Source organism: Pteropus vampyrus, unplaced genomic scaffold (genome assembly GCF_000151845.1).
Source record: "Pteropus vampyrus isolate Shadow unplaced genomic scaffold, Pvam_2.0 Scaffold30, whole genome shotgun sequence".
NCBI lineage: Eukaryota > Metazoa > Chordata > Mammalia > Chiroptera > Pteropodidae > Pteropus > Pteropus vampyrus.
Window position 1 is genome coordinate 10,065,080 of NW_011888811.1, and position 15,201 is coordinate 10,080,280.

A 15,201-nucleotide genomic window follows, 5' to 3' on the forward strand; every position below is an offset into this window, starting at 1 on the left:
TTTTTTTTTTGCTTTGGCTATTACACATCTGTATGTGAGTCTTATCTCCCTTATTAGACAGACAGCTCCCTGAGAGAGAACGGGAACAATGACTTTCATCTGTGAATAACCATGATGCTAATAGTGAAGATTTGAAGATATCGTATATATACATATATATGAATGATACAGACCCATATTTATTGAATGAACACTATTAAGAACACCCCGCTCCTTTCATAATAATTGTTAATTGCCAGGTTGCAATAGATTGTTTCATCAAAAATGAATTCAAAAGGCTAAATGTATCATCTGATGTCTTTCTAAAAACCAACGCGCATAAGACCACATTTAAATTTCTATAAATCTTATGCTAATTTAAATGGCTTTAGACTTAATTAAAAATGTTTTTCAATGGATAATAATGTAACTCGAATAATTAGTATCGAGTGGAATCTAGAGGACATATTTAAAAAAACTAATCTAGAGTATAAATAGACCTAATTAACAATTAGAATGAGACCTTATAATCATGCTCTGTTTATAAATACTATAATGTCCAATTCATTGTTCAATGATATCAGTCATTAATGAAAATCTAAAGTATGTTTTCCCTGATGTCTCTAAGAAGCTGCCTCTTGGACGCGCTGGCTTTTATGTTGCCTATTTCCTTGCTGCTTTTTGAAGGCTGTTCTTGTACAATATTTAATAACTTTGTTCTATAATCCAAGCTAAACTATATCACATCTCATTGTGCACACTAATTTTACACCTTTTTGGTAAATAAATGGATGGGCCTGACTACAAACCTAAATTTTCTGGGTCAGACTTAAATAGATACCTTTATAATATGAAAAATCCAAAATTGGTAAAGACATCCCTGCCCATATGAAGAAAGACAGGGTCTGGCACTCGGATGAAAGCAAGGCCTGGAAGATGAGGGCAATGGTGGCCCATGTGGAGAATCAGGGCAGTGGGTTCTGCAGAGGTGGGGGGCTCGGTAAGGAGACGTAAGTTCAGCTGTAGGTGATAAAGTGCCAGTGAAGGAAAGACAGCCACGCAGAAAAGGCCAGGCCATCGGGAATTTGGAACTAGAATTAAGAAGACGGCTCAAGGCAAATACAGATTTGGGGTGGGGGGTCACCTGAAAAGAGCAAATGTTGAAACTGGGATTTCCCGTAGAAAACCCCAGTTTCAACATTGTGTGAAAAGAGAAAAACAAGGACCGAAACTTGAAGGAGTTAACATGTGATGCCAAGTGCAAATCCGTGTCATTTCGTAGGGGAAAGAAGAGTTAGTGAAGGAAGCAGAGAAATAGTCAGATGTGGGAAAATCGTGGAAATAGCGGAGTATCTAGGAGGCAAAAAGGAGAGGAACAGCTCGGCAAACTCTTGCCCAGTTCTTTCTCATCGTGCTGCTAACGTGCTATGGAGTTTGGGGAAGTTGCTGATTGCTGTGAGAGGGGTCACTGAGTGTAGTGGGTAAGAGTGCCTGGATTCAGATCCTGCCTGAATCCCACAGTTTCTCTCTGAAGCTCTGGGCAGATTGCACATTACTCTGTGCCTCAGTTTACTCCTCTGTAAATCAAAGTGATAAGCCAGTGCCCTCTTTATATGGTTTTAGCGAGGATCAAATGTATTTTCATAAGTGGTTAGTTTGGCATCTTGCGCAGAGATGATTCCAAACTAACTTACGTTAGCTATTTTCATATTATAGGTTTTCTGGAACAAAGTTATAAAAGCTGAGCCTGAAGGCTACCAGCAAAGTTGTGACTATCCTACATCAGAGGTTCATCAAGTTTAGCATGCATCAGAATCACCTGGAAGTCTTGTGCAAACACTGTGCGCTGGGCCGGACCCCCGAATTTCTCATTCATTAGGTCTGGGGTGGGGCTTGAGAGTCTGCATGACTAACAAGAAAACTAAAACTGTTGCTCCTACCCAAGAACCACATTTTGAGAACTATTGTCTTAGAGGGAGGAGAGACAGACCCTACAATTTCGGGAAGTCAACCCAGGCCTTTAACCCTTCAGTTACCTTAGTCCAGCTTGAGAATACATTAGTAAGACCAGCCTACATGCACCCAGGTGAAATGCGCAGTGTGGTGCTTCACAGCTTGTAAAGGTATTTTCTAATTCTGGCCCTAGTTATGTCCAGGAAATCCACCTGTCCGATCTTATCTGATATATGAATACTCCTACAAGTCCTAAGCCAATTTCTCTGAGAGTCTTCCTTTGTGAACGATCACACAAGGCTGTGTAAAATTTCAGGACTTGATGAATTTCCTGAAGTCCAAGTGGACCAAAAGAAACCAGCAATGCAACGACAGCTGGCATGTACTGAGTGCTTACTGTGTACCACGCACTGTGCATCACGCACTGTGCCATTCATCTACATACAACGCACCATCCGGTTCTGCCAACTGCTACTGCTGCTCTGAGAAACAGGCATTATTACACTACATCACAGAGCCTAGAAAGGTGATGTCACACATCCAAGGGCACCAGTTGACAAATAACAGAAACGAAGATTATACCTGTGCTCTCAGCCATTCAACTGCTTGGCTCTTGACTGCTCTCTTTGCCTCAGGAAAGTTGCATATACGGGAGATCAGCAACTAGAGTCTGCCTACATCGATTCCCCTACCTCTTTCTAAGATAAAAGTTTCCAGATAATGAACCGTTCTTTAGGAGGCATGGCTAGCAGTCTTTTTGCCACACTATTCAAAGACCATATTATTCAAAGTGTGTGCTCAGGGCAGTCACTGTCCTAAAAGCTGAAAAGGTGCGTGTGGTTATCCTGAGAAAAATTTAAATGATTACTCTCAGCCCAGGAGTTAAACTACTACATCCAAGAGGCATTTCATAATTGGGGTTATTCCTTCTGATATTCTACTGCTCATTCTCACTCAACTATCCACTAAAATAATGGATTTATTTGTATATGTTTCTTATTATAATCATTCCTTCTTACTTCCATTCTTTATTTTGTTCCTCTCTGTTTTATACATGTGGAAACTAAAGTGTAGAGAGATAAACAGACTTGGACAGGGTCACTTAGATCCTAAATCGTTGATCAAGTCCTCAAACTCAGGTATGTTAGACTCCACCATGAAATATGCATCCTGATTCAAAACTCCTGAGAGCTTGTGCAGTCTGACAACTCAAAAAGACGAACTTCTTATTAATCTGAAAATGAAGTTGCCTAAATTTCCACACCATATGGCTGAATCTCAGCTGACAGGAAGCTCACGTCTGCAACTCACAAGGCTCATTTCACTGAGTAGGCTGATGTAAAATTTGTGGGGTGGTCATTTCCTAATCTTCTCAGCACTAGTAGCAGCCGTGGTCTTTATTATGATGCTTTCTTTCTCCATTTTTACACAGAGAACAAATGCTCCTAATGATGGAGAGAGACAGATTTTATCCTAAATCGTTCTCTAAGTGACACATCGCAAGCATAAGCAACAACAACAGAAATACCCACCTGTCTTGAAGTGACCAAGAACTACAGTAACCCTTCAGCCCTTAGTCTACATAGCGGTGGGTGGGGAGGTTCTTAATTGATACCACCACAGCGTTTGTACACTAAGATTCAACTGAAGTGTTTGGACATCTAAAATTACCCTGTCTCTTGGCAAAGTCAGATTTTAAAGCAGTGAGTTTATTCACGAAGCACTAAGAAACTAATGGGAAGTGCCAAGCACCATTTGTACAAACACCATTTGTATAAAAGGATCTTGGCATGAGATACCACCATTTTTCCCCCTGGGCAATTATTTTAGAGCTGGTAGAGCAAAGTACTCTTAAACAAGAGAATAGCCTGAAGAGTGTGTGAGTGTGAGTGTGTGAGTGAGTGTGTGTGTGTGTGTGTGTGTGTTTATAAAACCCTCAAACCTAGAGCTAATATGGAAGGTGCCATTTCAACAAATAATAGGTAAAAAACATTAATTGTGAGAGTTGGAAAAGGGTCTCAGAACAATATATATTCACACATAATTAAGTGCATTGAGGCTGGAGTCCACGGGCAAGGATTTAAACATTGGTTCTACCACTTACTAGAGCTTGATCTTAGGCAAGCTTCTTTACTTTTACAAGCCTTAGTTTACTCCACTGAAAATGGGACAAATTTGAGGAGGCAGCAAAGTATAATGCTTTAAAGTAAAGCAGTCTGCAGTCAAAATACTTAGCTGGGAATTCGGGCTCTCACCTTTTGCTATGGCTTAGGTCTGTCATCTGTAAAATGGGGATGATAACAATGGTGCCCACCTTACAAGGTATTGCGGATGTGTAAATGTAATAATGACTATAAAGCATGGTGCCTAGATCATGGCAAGTGGTCAGCAGACTTTATTTTTTTAAAGACTATCTTAAAGGGTTTTAAAAATAAGCACTAAGGGACATAGAGGGGGAAAGGAAAGGATGGAATTACAGCTGTAACTCCAGTCTCTGATCTTTGTCTCTCCAAAGTCCCACTCGCAACTCAGAGCAGTTCTGGTCTTTAATGTATTTTATTTATTGGGATTCATTATAAAATTTTTATTTTTAAAAGTGTATTTTTTTCTGAATTCAGAAAATTTGTTTGAAAACTTCTGCTCTAGACAGTTCCTGCGTTATAGATAGGAAAAAGCAAGGCCCTGATAGACAAAGGGTGTTTATTGTTCTAGCTCATGTCACAGGGGAGCATCTGGCCAGGGGTTAGATGCCCCTGGCTCTCCGCCTCTGCATCCTGACTTCTCACTTACACGGAGCAGCCTTGAGACGGTCACTTTCATTGTCTGACTCTGCTAAGCCTGATGCCGGTAGAGGTGATGCCAAAGTTTTGAGACTGAAAGAGGGGAGTATAATGGTGCCAGTAACAGTGATAGGAACTGGAAGTCAGGGACAAATACAGGAGAGAGAGTAGAGGGATGATGGAGAGAAGAGAGAGATAGGGAGGGAGAGAGAGAAGTTGATTGCCTAGGGGCGGAGGTGAGGACCAGGAAGAGGACAGCAATAAAGAAGAAAGAAGGTGCCTAGTGAAACTAATAATACAGAGAATGAACAGTAATTCCCAGCTAGCACTTACTGAACGCTTACCATTTACTAGTCAGCTTACTAACCACTTCACATAGATTATTTCGTTCAATCCTTCCAAGAATTTTGGAGGGTAGATATTTCTATAACCCCAATTTATAGATTAAAAAAAAAACACAGGCACAGAGAAGTTAGATAATTTGCTTAAGGGCACATAGGTTATAAAGGATAAAGATGGGATAAAATCATAATAAATTGCTTTCTTAGCTTTTAATCACTATATTAAATCACTATATTAAATCACTATATTTCAGTGACTCAGGGAGCATTAGGAGGAAAAGTAGTATTAGTATTATTAACAGTAGAAACAGCATGGGTATTAACAGCAGCAGCAGCTACCATTGACGGAGTACTATTCTGTACTAGGCATTGTGATGAGTACATAAATATGATCTCATTTAATCCTAGGGACAACTTGAGATGGTAGATGTTCATAGTCCAATTGAGCAGAAAACTGTCTCAGTGATGTTGGTAACTTGTCTAAAGTCACAAGCTAACAGTTGACAAAGCAGGGAATAAGAGCCAGGTCAGCTCCAGCACCAGCACTCTTAAGCCGCCATGCTGGACCGTTTCAGTATGCAGCCATTGAATATTTATTTGTTGTGTTCTAAGATTCGATGATTCCAACAGTGAGACCTCAGACATTCCAGCAAATGTTTTTATGAACCAATTCTTGGGCCCTGCCGCGAGAGCTTCTAATTCAGTAAGTCGTGGCTGAATCTATGAATGTAAACTTAAAGTAGTTCCCGAGGTAATTCTTTTTTTTTTTTTTTCCTCTTAAAACTAAATTTATTCAATAACCTAGTAAAGGTTTTGATTGTAAGTATCCAACAGAACAGAAAAGGACAAAACAGATTTGTAGGTTTCTGACATATTAATACAGAGTATGTCTTGCAGGCAAGGAGAAGTTAAAGGGGAAAAGAAAATTGTGGTTGAGGTCTAGTAATAAATGTATACAGAAATAGAGATGATCCTATTATAGTGTAATCTACCACCGACGCTATAGCCAAATGTACCAAAAATAAATAAATAAATGAAGGAACCATTTCAAAATAACTTAGGAGGAAGATAATAATGGCCGAGACTCATGTGACAGACCCCAAAGGCTGAGGGAGAGCCGCCCCCACTCACTGTGTGGTCTGTGCATATATGGTGGTTTGCAGTTTTTTCCAAAAGAAAGAAATATAAAAATTTAAGTTTAGATTAAGAACTATAAAACTATAAGATGCCCAAAAGTGTAGCTCATTCCTTACTGTTATTTGTACTATCCAATTTTTTAAATCCAGTTAAAAAAATAAGCACTGAGTCATGTGATTATGTAAGGTAGGCATATAATCCTCCTTCATTATGAAAAACCAGAACTGGCAATATAGTTTTCCTGAACTTTTGGAAAAGAGGCAGTGAGAGTATTTTGATTTGGGTTCAAGTAAGAGGCGTTCAATGAAGCATTTAGAATCGAAAGGTTCCACGTTCAGGACTTACTATCTAACATCTCAATATTCACAAAGCCTGACTAAAAGAAGCCAAACCAAAGCCAACCTACTCAGCATTACCTCTTTTCTTTTAGTAGAATTTTAACATAGAGTGTGGGGGGAGGGAGGGAACCAAAAAAACCCAACAAACCCTAATAGGTTAAAACAAGTCAAACAACTATTCTACACAGATAAAACCTTCCAAAAGGTCAACCAGAGTAATCCTGAGCTAAAAGTGAATTGTGCAGATTTTCAGTGAAGTCACCAGTCACGTGATACAAACAGAGGTGATTCTTAGTTTACAATCAGGTTCGGTAACCACTGTCACATGTATACGGGTCTTGGCTGCTTCCCGCAGGACTGCCAGTTATGAGGATGATGTGAATTCTATTACACTTCTGGGCATGAACACAATCCCACCCAAAGCTTGCTGTTGGCAGATGTGCCACAAAGACTTCATGACTTGAGAAAGTTTTGCCAAGAACCAGGCTCCAGGGAAAGGGTTCAACTGCCTTGTTTTAAAAGAATCTTGTAATTGGCCTAAATCACTCTTCTAGACACCATTTCATGTTTCCTACCAAATGTACAGACCGATTAAATGATTAAAGTTTCCTTACCTAAAACTCGTAATCTCTCAGCTCCTACTACCACTTCATTGTTATCTGCAGAAAAGAGCAATTTTCCAGACACTGTCTTTACTTCAAACTTTTGGCCATAAGCTTCTACGGCTTTTGGACCTAGGGGGGAGAGAGAGAGAGTGAATACATTAGTCTTGTTGCATTTAATTATGAAGAGCTTTTCATAGAGCGCATACATCTGACAAGATTGTACTGGACTTTAATGTATGTGGATTGGTTTTCAGAAGCCAACTGTGAAAATCAGTCTCATGACTTGAGCCATGTCTTGTCAATTACTTTTAATCATATGCTCTCAGGCTATGATTTTAAAGCCCATCATGTCCTTCTTCCAAACTAATGCTTGAATAAGATTTCCCTCAGTTAACCACCAAATCACTGTCAAATACTTATAGACTGTGGGTTGAATGTATCAAGGCATGGAAGGCTCACCACCTCTTGAAGCAACCAGCATATCTTTGGCCTTTAAATTCAGCTGAAATCTGTCTCACTCTGTACCTTTGACCCACTGGCTGCATTTCACGTCAGACAAAAGTCTATTTCCACAGTAAATAGATCATCTCTCGGCAGAAAATTCTATCATATCTTGCAATTACTTGCTTAGGAAGTTATTGAATCTTTTATGCTAGAATTTCATTCTGTAAAAAATGAATTTTAGAGGATTTATCATATGACAACAGATAGTATTCTTGAAGGTGGACCTATAATGGCATAAAGAAGAAAAGGCTCCTGATCCCATAGCACCTTATCTTCTGATAGAGATGGACAGATATAAGTTTAAACACTTATTAATAAATAAATAAGTAAAAAACTACAGAGAGTTTTGGGTACTATGGAAAAAAATAAAACATGTTAATGTGTTAGAATTCCTAAAAAAGGAAGAAGACACCTCAGTCTATCTGGGCTGGAGCTACCTAAGGACATGAAGTGCATCGGAACAACCTGGGAGCATTGCCATCCTCACGGAACCTGGCTCAGATCAAAAGGGATTTATCTTTTGGTCTGGAGAGTTATATAGAAAAAAATTTTGAGGTAGGAGTCCAGAAATCTTCTATTAACCAAAACTTCCCAGGAGATTCTAACATAGGACTTTTGTTTTCCTCTAGTTATTTTTCAAGACAGTGTTACTTATGAATAAAAGGTAGTGATGAAAAGGTCCAAAAATGCCTTCCAGGCATAAGGCACCAGGGACACTCCTATAGTTGAACAACTTGGGGTGAGCACTCAGTGCCGTGAGGGAGAACACACGCCATGGGGAATCGCATGAGACACCTTAGTGACAAAGAAGGACTTATTGTAGTATTTGGCCTTCTCTTAGGTTATTTTTGGCAGGGTTTAAGGAATCAAAGCTTTGCTGTGGATTAGATGCTATCAGGAAGTGGGAGTAATTTTATAAATGGTATCTTAATAAATCTTTTCTAAAAGTAGGGAAGACCAGAGCAATGCTAAATTGTAATGAATAGAAAAACAACAGTCATGTTAGCTAGGATAGAGGGACATTTGGTCATTTTTGTGGTTTGGATAAGTGTTTTCATTTTTGTCTGTGTTCTGACATGATCAGAACTGTCTTTGTTTTTGTCTTTATCCTTCATGGCTGCCAAGTGGCCTTGTCTGGTGTTGATGTTCTGTGAAATTATTTATGGTTAAATAGGAGAACACCGATGACTGGATGATAATGCCTGGCTAGAACCTGATGTCTGGTTCCTTTTTTGTCAAGGCTATCAGTCTAAGAATCGGAGGAAGACAAGAATTATGTTCCAACGCTCTCATTTTCTGGTAATCATTTTAGGCAAATCATTTGATCTTTCTGAACCTCATTTTCTGCATCCATAAAATTGTACTATCACCATTTATTCTATCTACCCTGCAGAAAGGTTAAAATGATCAAATTATACTGTGTTTATAAAAAGAACTTTGTAGGAAGGTAAGTGCTGTGAAATGTAGGGGATTGCTCTCGTGATCATCATCGTCATTGTGATCATGACCATCACCATTTTTCTAATGCAGTGGTCACAACACATTGAAAAGAATTAATAATGAATGCCTTAGTACACTTATCATGTCGATTTGGCTGACCCGATCTCTTGCCAGACGTCCATACTAGCCCTCTGACAAAAATAAGGACATTGAAAAGGCTCCTTGATGACTGAAATAGCAGACAGCACAGACTTTCCAAATGGCACGGGACCTGGACATTATCTTTTCTGACTGCCTTCATGCTGTAGGGGAGAAGAGCAAGTGGCAGCAAGGTCAAGGGCTCTCTCGTAGTCACCAAGTGAGCTTATAGCAGATCTGGGTCTGGAACTGAGCTCTCATAATTGGTCCATGGAAAAGGGATGTTTATTTGTCTAGGAAGGAGAAGGGGGCTGAGCCAATGCCCGAGGAGCAGCCAGAAAAGGAGCTTTTGGAGGATGAGGGCAAGCAGAAAGCTGGAGACAAGGACCAGAGAGTGAGCCCTAAAGAACAGTGATGTGCGTGGGGGCTTCAGATTGGGTGTCCTGGAAGGGCTGAGATATGGTCGCTTTCTTGGTGACACCAAAAACTTCAGGAAAGTCTGTCATGTTGTCAATATTTTGGTTTGTAACCCGTTTTCTTAGGGGGAAGACTGAAGATCAGGAGCTAAAGAAGTGCTAGTGAATTAATAAATGGTCATAGGTGAGCACAGTTTGCCTACTCTGGATCCAGTCAGATGGCAAAGTAGTGGCAAGATGAGGACACAAACACTTGGGTTTGCCTCCGTGGACTTAGGCAATAACGTGAGACATGGCCCCTGAGGAGGCGAGAACACCTACCTGCCTATGTCTAAACTGTATTTACTATGAACTTGAGAATGGTACATGAGACATACGGGAGCGCGTGTTGAAGAGACGGCAGTAATTGGAGAACACAAAACGCAATTAATTGCTTCTCAGAGCTTCTCAGAATACAAAATGGAATTTACTGAGGGCCAGAACCAGTTGGGTGTATAGAGCTCAGTAACTGGTAGTTTTAGCTAAAATCCCACAGAGCGACTGTTGGTACAGAAGGCTTGTGCTTTTGTTGATTTTACCTGGGACTGCCAAACCTCCTTGGACACTGTAAAATCTCAAAACAAACAAACAAACAAATTCTAGAAAGAAATACAAGTAGAATTGGAGACGGCTTGGAGGTTCTTTGGCAGAGCTATTGTTCCTCTCTAGGATGAAAAAAAAGAAAATCACTGTTCATAACTCTAAGCTGGTCTTCAGTTATTGCCACTTCTGTGCATGGTAGCCTGTGTGTGAAGTGCCTTCTTCATTAGTCTCCCAAACAAGGGGGACACCTGGAATCTATCAGGAAGCAGCAGGGGCCAGTTATGCCACTGTCACCAGCTGGGGAGCTGAAAGGCCCGGGGGCCGTCCAGCCTGGTTTCCTTCCCCGACTCCCTTGATGCTGGGCCCTTCGCCCACTCTGGTGAGATGCTGTGGAAGACCCGCCCCCCCCTCCCCCCCGTTTCACTTCTTGCAGGTCAGGGGTTTCCTGTTCCGACCCACTACTGAGGATACACCAAAACGGCAGCAGCATGAGTCACGCGCACATTTGTGGTCTAGCCTGGGGACTCAACTATCACTTAAAACAGGGGTCCTGACCCCCCAAGCCTCCGAAGGGTACTGGTCTGTGGCCTGTTAGGAACCGGGTCACCCAGTAGGAGGTGAGTGGCAAGAGAGCGAGAGAGGCATCATCTGTATCCGCAGCCGCTCCCCAGCGCTAGCATCACCGCCTCAGCTCCAGCTCAGATCATCAGGCATTAGACTCTCATAGGAGCACCGGTTCCTGGTGCCAAAAAGGTTGGGGACCGCTGGTTTAAAACACTGTTTCATGTGACAAGATTACCCAAATTGCTAACATTGGAATTTCTTCTGGGCTTCTGAGACATTCTGTAGTTAAGCAGGAGAATTCCTGAACCCTCTGTCTGGATTGCCTCAGTAAACCTGGCCTCCTGGACGACAGGAGTCATTTGCTCTGGGATAAGTACAGCACCAGGTATAACGGGCCATAGAAGAAATTCTCTGGGCACTGCTCTGTGCTGTCCATGGTGTGCGTAAGTGTAAGCGGAGAACCCTGAGGGGAAACTATAGGGGTAGGGGATGTTCATAGGAGCGCCGCGGATTTTATTTTGAACATATCCATCCTCTCTAGAAACCTTGAAAGGCTCCTGCCAGCTGGTGTTCGAATGGCTTTTGGTTTGCCTCGTTCTAATATTAGCTGTGTCACGCCTTGCTTTAAGAGTTAGGGATGGGAGTGTTAGCTCTCAAGAGGGCCTGACTTGGGCGGGGGAGACAGAAAAACAGAAGACAGCGAAGGAGGGAGGGAAGAGAAAGGAGAGACTGGAAGAGGGGAAGGAGAGAGAGAGTGGGGAGAGACGAGGAGGAAGAAGGAAGGGCCAGAGAGAAAGAGCAGCGGGAAGGGGAGGAAGGGGAGAGAAGGGGAAGGACAGAGAAGGGGTGCATGGGGGAGGGGAGTGGGAGGGAGAGGAAGGTAGAAAAGGAGGGATAAGGAGAACTGGAAGGGAAAAGAGAGGGCAACAGGGGAGAGGAATTAAGGGGAGAAAAAGAGGGGAGCTAGGGGGAGAAAAGGGAGAGGAGGCGGCGGGGATGGAGAGGGGAGGGAAGAGAGAGACTGAACGACCGACTCTTTTGCTGAGTAACAGTCTGTTGGACAGTTCCAGCTTTATCAAAACAAAATCTCAAGTAAACTAAATCTCCCACTGCAAATAAACGGCAAATGATCAACAGGCTAAATAAGTTCTTTTTGGATACGGAAATCCGGGAGCTGCAGGTTGGATTTATGTCCCTCCTGGAGGCAATTTTCACACATGCCGCTTAAATCACTGCTTACCGAAGCCGTTTATTTAATTATTTAGCATGGTGACTGTGGGCCAGATGTTCTATAAGCACGGCCGACAACCCGGTCGCCTGCTAGAACAACATGTTTATGGATTACGGGCTCTGCTGCGCCACAGCCACACTTCCTTCCGCCCGCCTTCTCCCCCGGTAGACGGCCCCAGCCTCCCACTGGCTGTGGATGCAGATGTCCACACGCAGCGCTCCTGCGGGCGCACAGTGAGGCTCCTTCCCCGGCAAGACTCTGGGCACAAAGGCGCCTGGTCCCCATGGTGCGTGCATTGGTGGGGCTCCAGATGTTTTAGTCAGAGTAACGTTTCAGGGCACTTGGGCAATTAGCTTCGCAAAAGGTCCATCTGTATACTTTCCTTTCAGCCCTGAAGCCAAACAAATGGCATTTCCTGTCTGGAAGTATAACAATGCCATTCGAACACACATCCCTTTTCCTTTCCACTGTGGGGTGCATAATGGCACCTGTTTCCCCACTGCTCATAACCTGCAGAAGAGGCATTGGTCATACCACTTAACACGTTACCACAGCCATGAGGCCCCTGTTTATCATTGTAAGCGGTACTGTGAGTAATCAACCCTTGTTTAAATTTCAGGAAGTTGCAGCTTAAAACCCAGTGGGTGCTTTCCACATCTGTGAGGAGCAGATCTGCTATATTAAAAGAAACCATACAAACATATTCAGAGGGGGTACATCTGCATCTCACAATTGAGTTAGGTTCAAAGTTACCACGCAAAGCAAATATGGCTTGGATTCAAAGCCATATTTGGATTCAAAAAATCTCTTTTACACCCCATAAAATATGGTGTGCATGACTTTGTGTATACTGTGCTCTCTCAATTAATCCAACACAGTCAGCTTTTCCTCCAGCGTTGGAGCAGAGAGCTCGTCTGTGGTTGAGCACCAGCTGAAGCAGCTGGCTTGTGTTTAGGGGCAATGCTACATGAAAAATAGTTTATTTTCCCCTAAACAAATATCATTGGATTTGCATAAGTTAAATGTGTGTATGTGATGAGACTCTACCCTTTGGTAGAATCATAGAACATATGCTACCTTCTCTTTCTCTGACACACTGTAAAACTTGTTTGCAGACATTTCTTCAGTTTACATGGTGTTTCGAGTTTTGGTTCTACATTTTCTGAGTGCTTAGCGTGGGCCAGCCACTGCCAAGTTCTTTTTTCTCTTACCTGTTATCAGCTGAGTTAGCACTTTAGTCTGGTCATTGAGAATGTTCACTGTCACATTTCTGGCTGATTTGAAGTACAGGGCATTACCCTATAACAAGAAAATAAGAAAAACACATGAAAATGGCAGATTTCTAAACGAAAAACTAAAATCCTAACTCTTCAAGGAGCTGAACTGGTTTTAGCCAAGTCCAATCGGCATGTCTTTATTTGAAAACTTTAAGTGTTTAAGGATCCCCACATGCATGATAATTAACTAGCATTCATCTCAAATGGATTTCCTCCACAGGAGAGACACTGACACACATTCAAAATAGATTACACACACACACACACACACACACACACACACACACACTCTCTCTCTCTCTCTCTCTCTCACACACACACACACACACTCTCTAACACACACACACACTCTCTCTCTCACACACACACTCTCTCTCTCTCACACACACACACTCTCTCTCGCTCTCACACACACACTCTCACTCTCTCTCTCTCTCTCTCTCTCTCTCTCTCTCTCTCTCTCTCTGAATCAGAGACAACTGGGTGACATGGAGCCCTTTAGATCTTCCTGTAGTTTCAGCCCTGGTACATGGAATTATAAGGCATGACTGACAATCTCCGAATCTCACCTTTCCTAGTTTCCAATTTCTCCAAAGGAACCGTGCAGAGTCCTTAACGGGGAGTAGAAAGCTTGTGTGAAATACTCAATATCTGCCCCTCTGGCACGTCCACGGGCTGTGAGAATGCAAATGCTCCTGAGGGAGACTGGAATCTCCCTGTGGAGGTTTTTGCCACACAGGTTCACACAACCCCAAAGGCCTGGCATCTCTCAGGAGGACTCTGCCCGCCCCCCTTTCTTTGTTTTCTTGTTTCCAGATTTCTTTTCCTTCAGCCATTCTGTGCCTTCATCCAATTTCAAAAAGATCCCTTTTTCACACTTTGGTAGACATTTCTTAGAAGGACTGAGAACAGGGGTTGGCACACTTTTTCTGTACAGGGTCTGACAGTAAATACTATATAGGCTTTGTCTGAAATACAGTCTCTGTGACTACTCAACTGCTTACTGCTGTTTTGGTGCAAAACAGCCACAGACAAGTGGGTATGGCTGTATTCCCGTAAAACTTTATTCGTAAACAATGATTTTTACATTTCATTTAATATAGTTTAAAATTTAAATTTAATGTAATCTTATTCTGTCATAAAATTATTCTTCCTTATCCCCTCCAATCATTTAAAAATGTAAAAACCATTCTCAGTTCACTGGCCATATGAGAACAGGCAGAGGGCTAGTTTTAGCCCACAGGCCACAGTTTGCCAATCCCCAGTTTAGACGGTCTCCCTTTTCCAGAGAAAACCAAAGCCATAGATTAAAGGATGAATCAGTAACAGAACATGTCAGTAATCAGATAGTTGTTATTAGAAAAAAGAATGTAGATAGTCGTTCCTGTCTTTCCAAAACTTTGTTACCACACGGCATATATCTTCTTGAAAATTCAATAACATCAATATGCATTGAGTCCTAAACACAGAAAAAGCCTTCGTCCATAGGAGTTGTGAGGAAACTGAAGACAGGCAAGACAACATCTAGTTGTCCCCATTAGTCTTATGGTCTAATGGGGACAACTAGATGGGCACACATATCACACCAGAGGCAGGACAGCAGGTGATTAAGGAGGCGCAAACAATGTGTGTGGGAACTTTCCTGAAGGGTAAGATTAGTTAGAGATGGAGGCTGTGTAGTGGAAAGCAAAGGAGATGTTAATGCTTGAGCTGAGCCTCGAAAAGACATATAGTTTTATCAAGGTAAAATGAAAAATGGAGGTCGTGGAGGTAGGGAGGTCATGGGCTGATTGTCTAACTTTTTTTTTTTCTTCCTTCTAAAACTGGCAGGCATAGAATTGGATCAGCAAGTCTAGCCTAATGCTGGCATATGGCAGAGTGGCAGAGCTGTCTTGACAGGCGGCCAACCCCAAGGC

General features: G+C 42.1%; 1 protein-coding gene across 9 annotated transcripts in view; it reads right to left on the reverse strand.

Moving 5' to 3' along the window:
* The window catches only part of SGCD (sarcoglycan delta), a 1,401,159-nt gene that overhangs the window by 138,819 nt on the left and 1,247,139 nt on the right, over positions 1–15,201 (reverse strand). For all 9 annotated transcript variants that reach the window (XM_023528634.1, XM_023528637.1, XM_023528635.1 and 6 more), the window contains 2 exons: positions 13,220–13,307; positions 7,143–7,262 (listed from right to left, as the gene is read on the reverse strand). In XM_023528634.1, the coding sequence (XP_023384402.1) occupies positions 7,143–7,262; positions 13,220–13,307 (208 nt within the window). The remainder of the gene's footprint in view (positions 1–7,142; positions 7,263–13,219; positions 13,308–15,201) is intronic.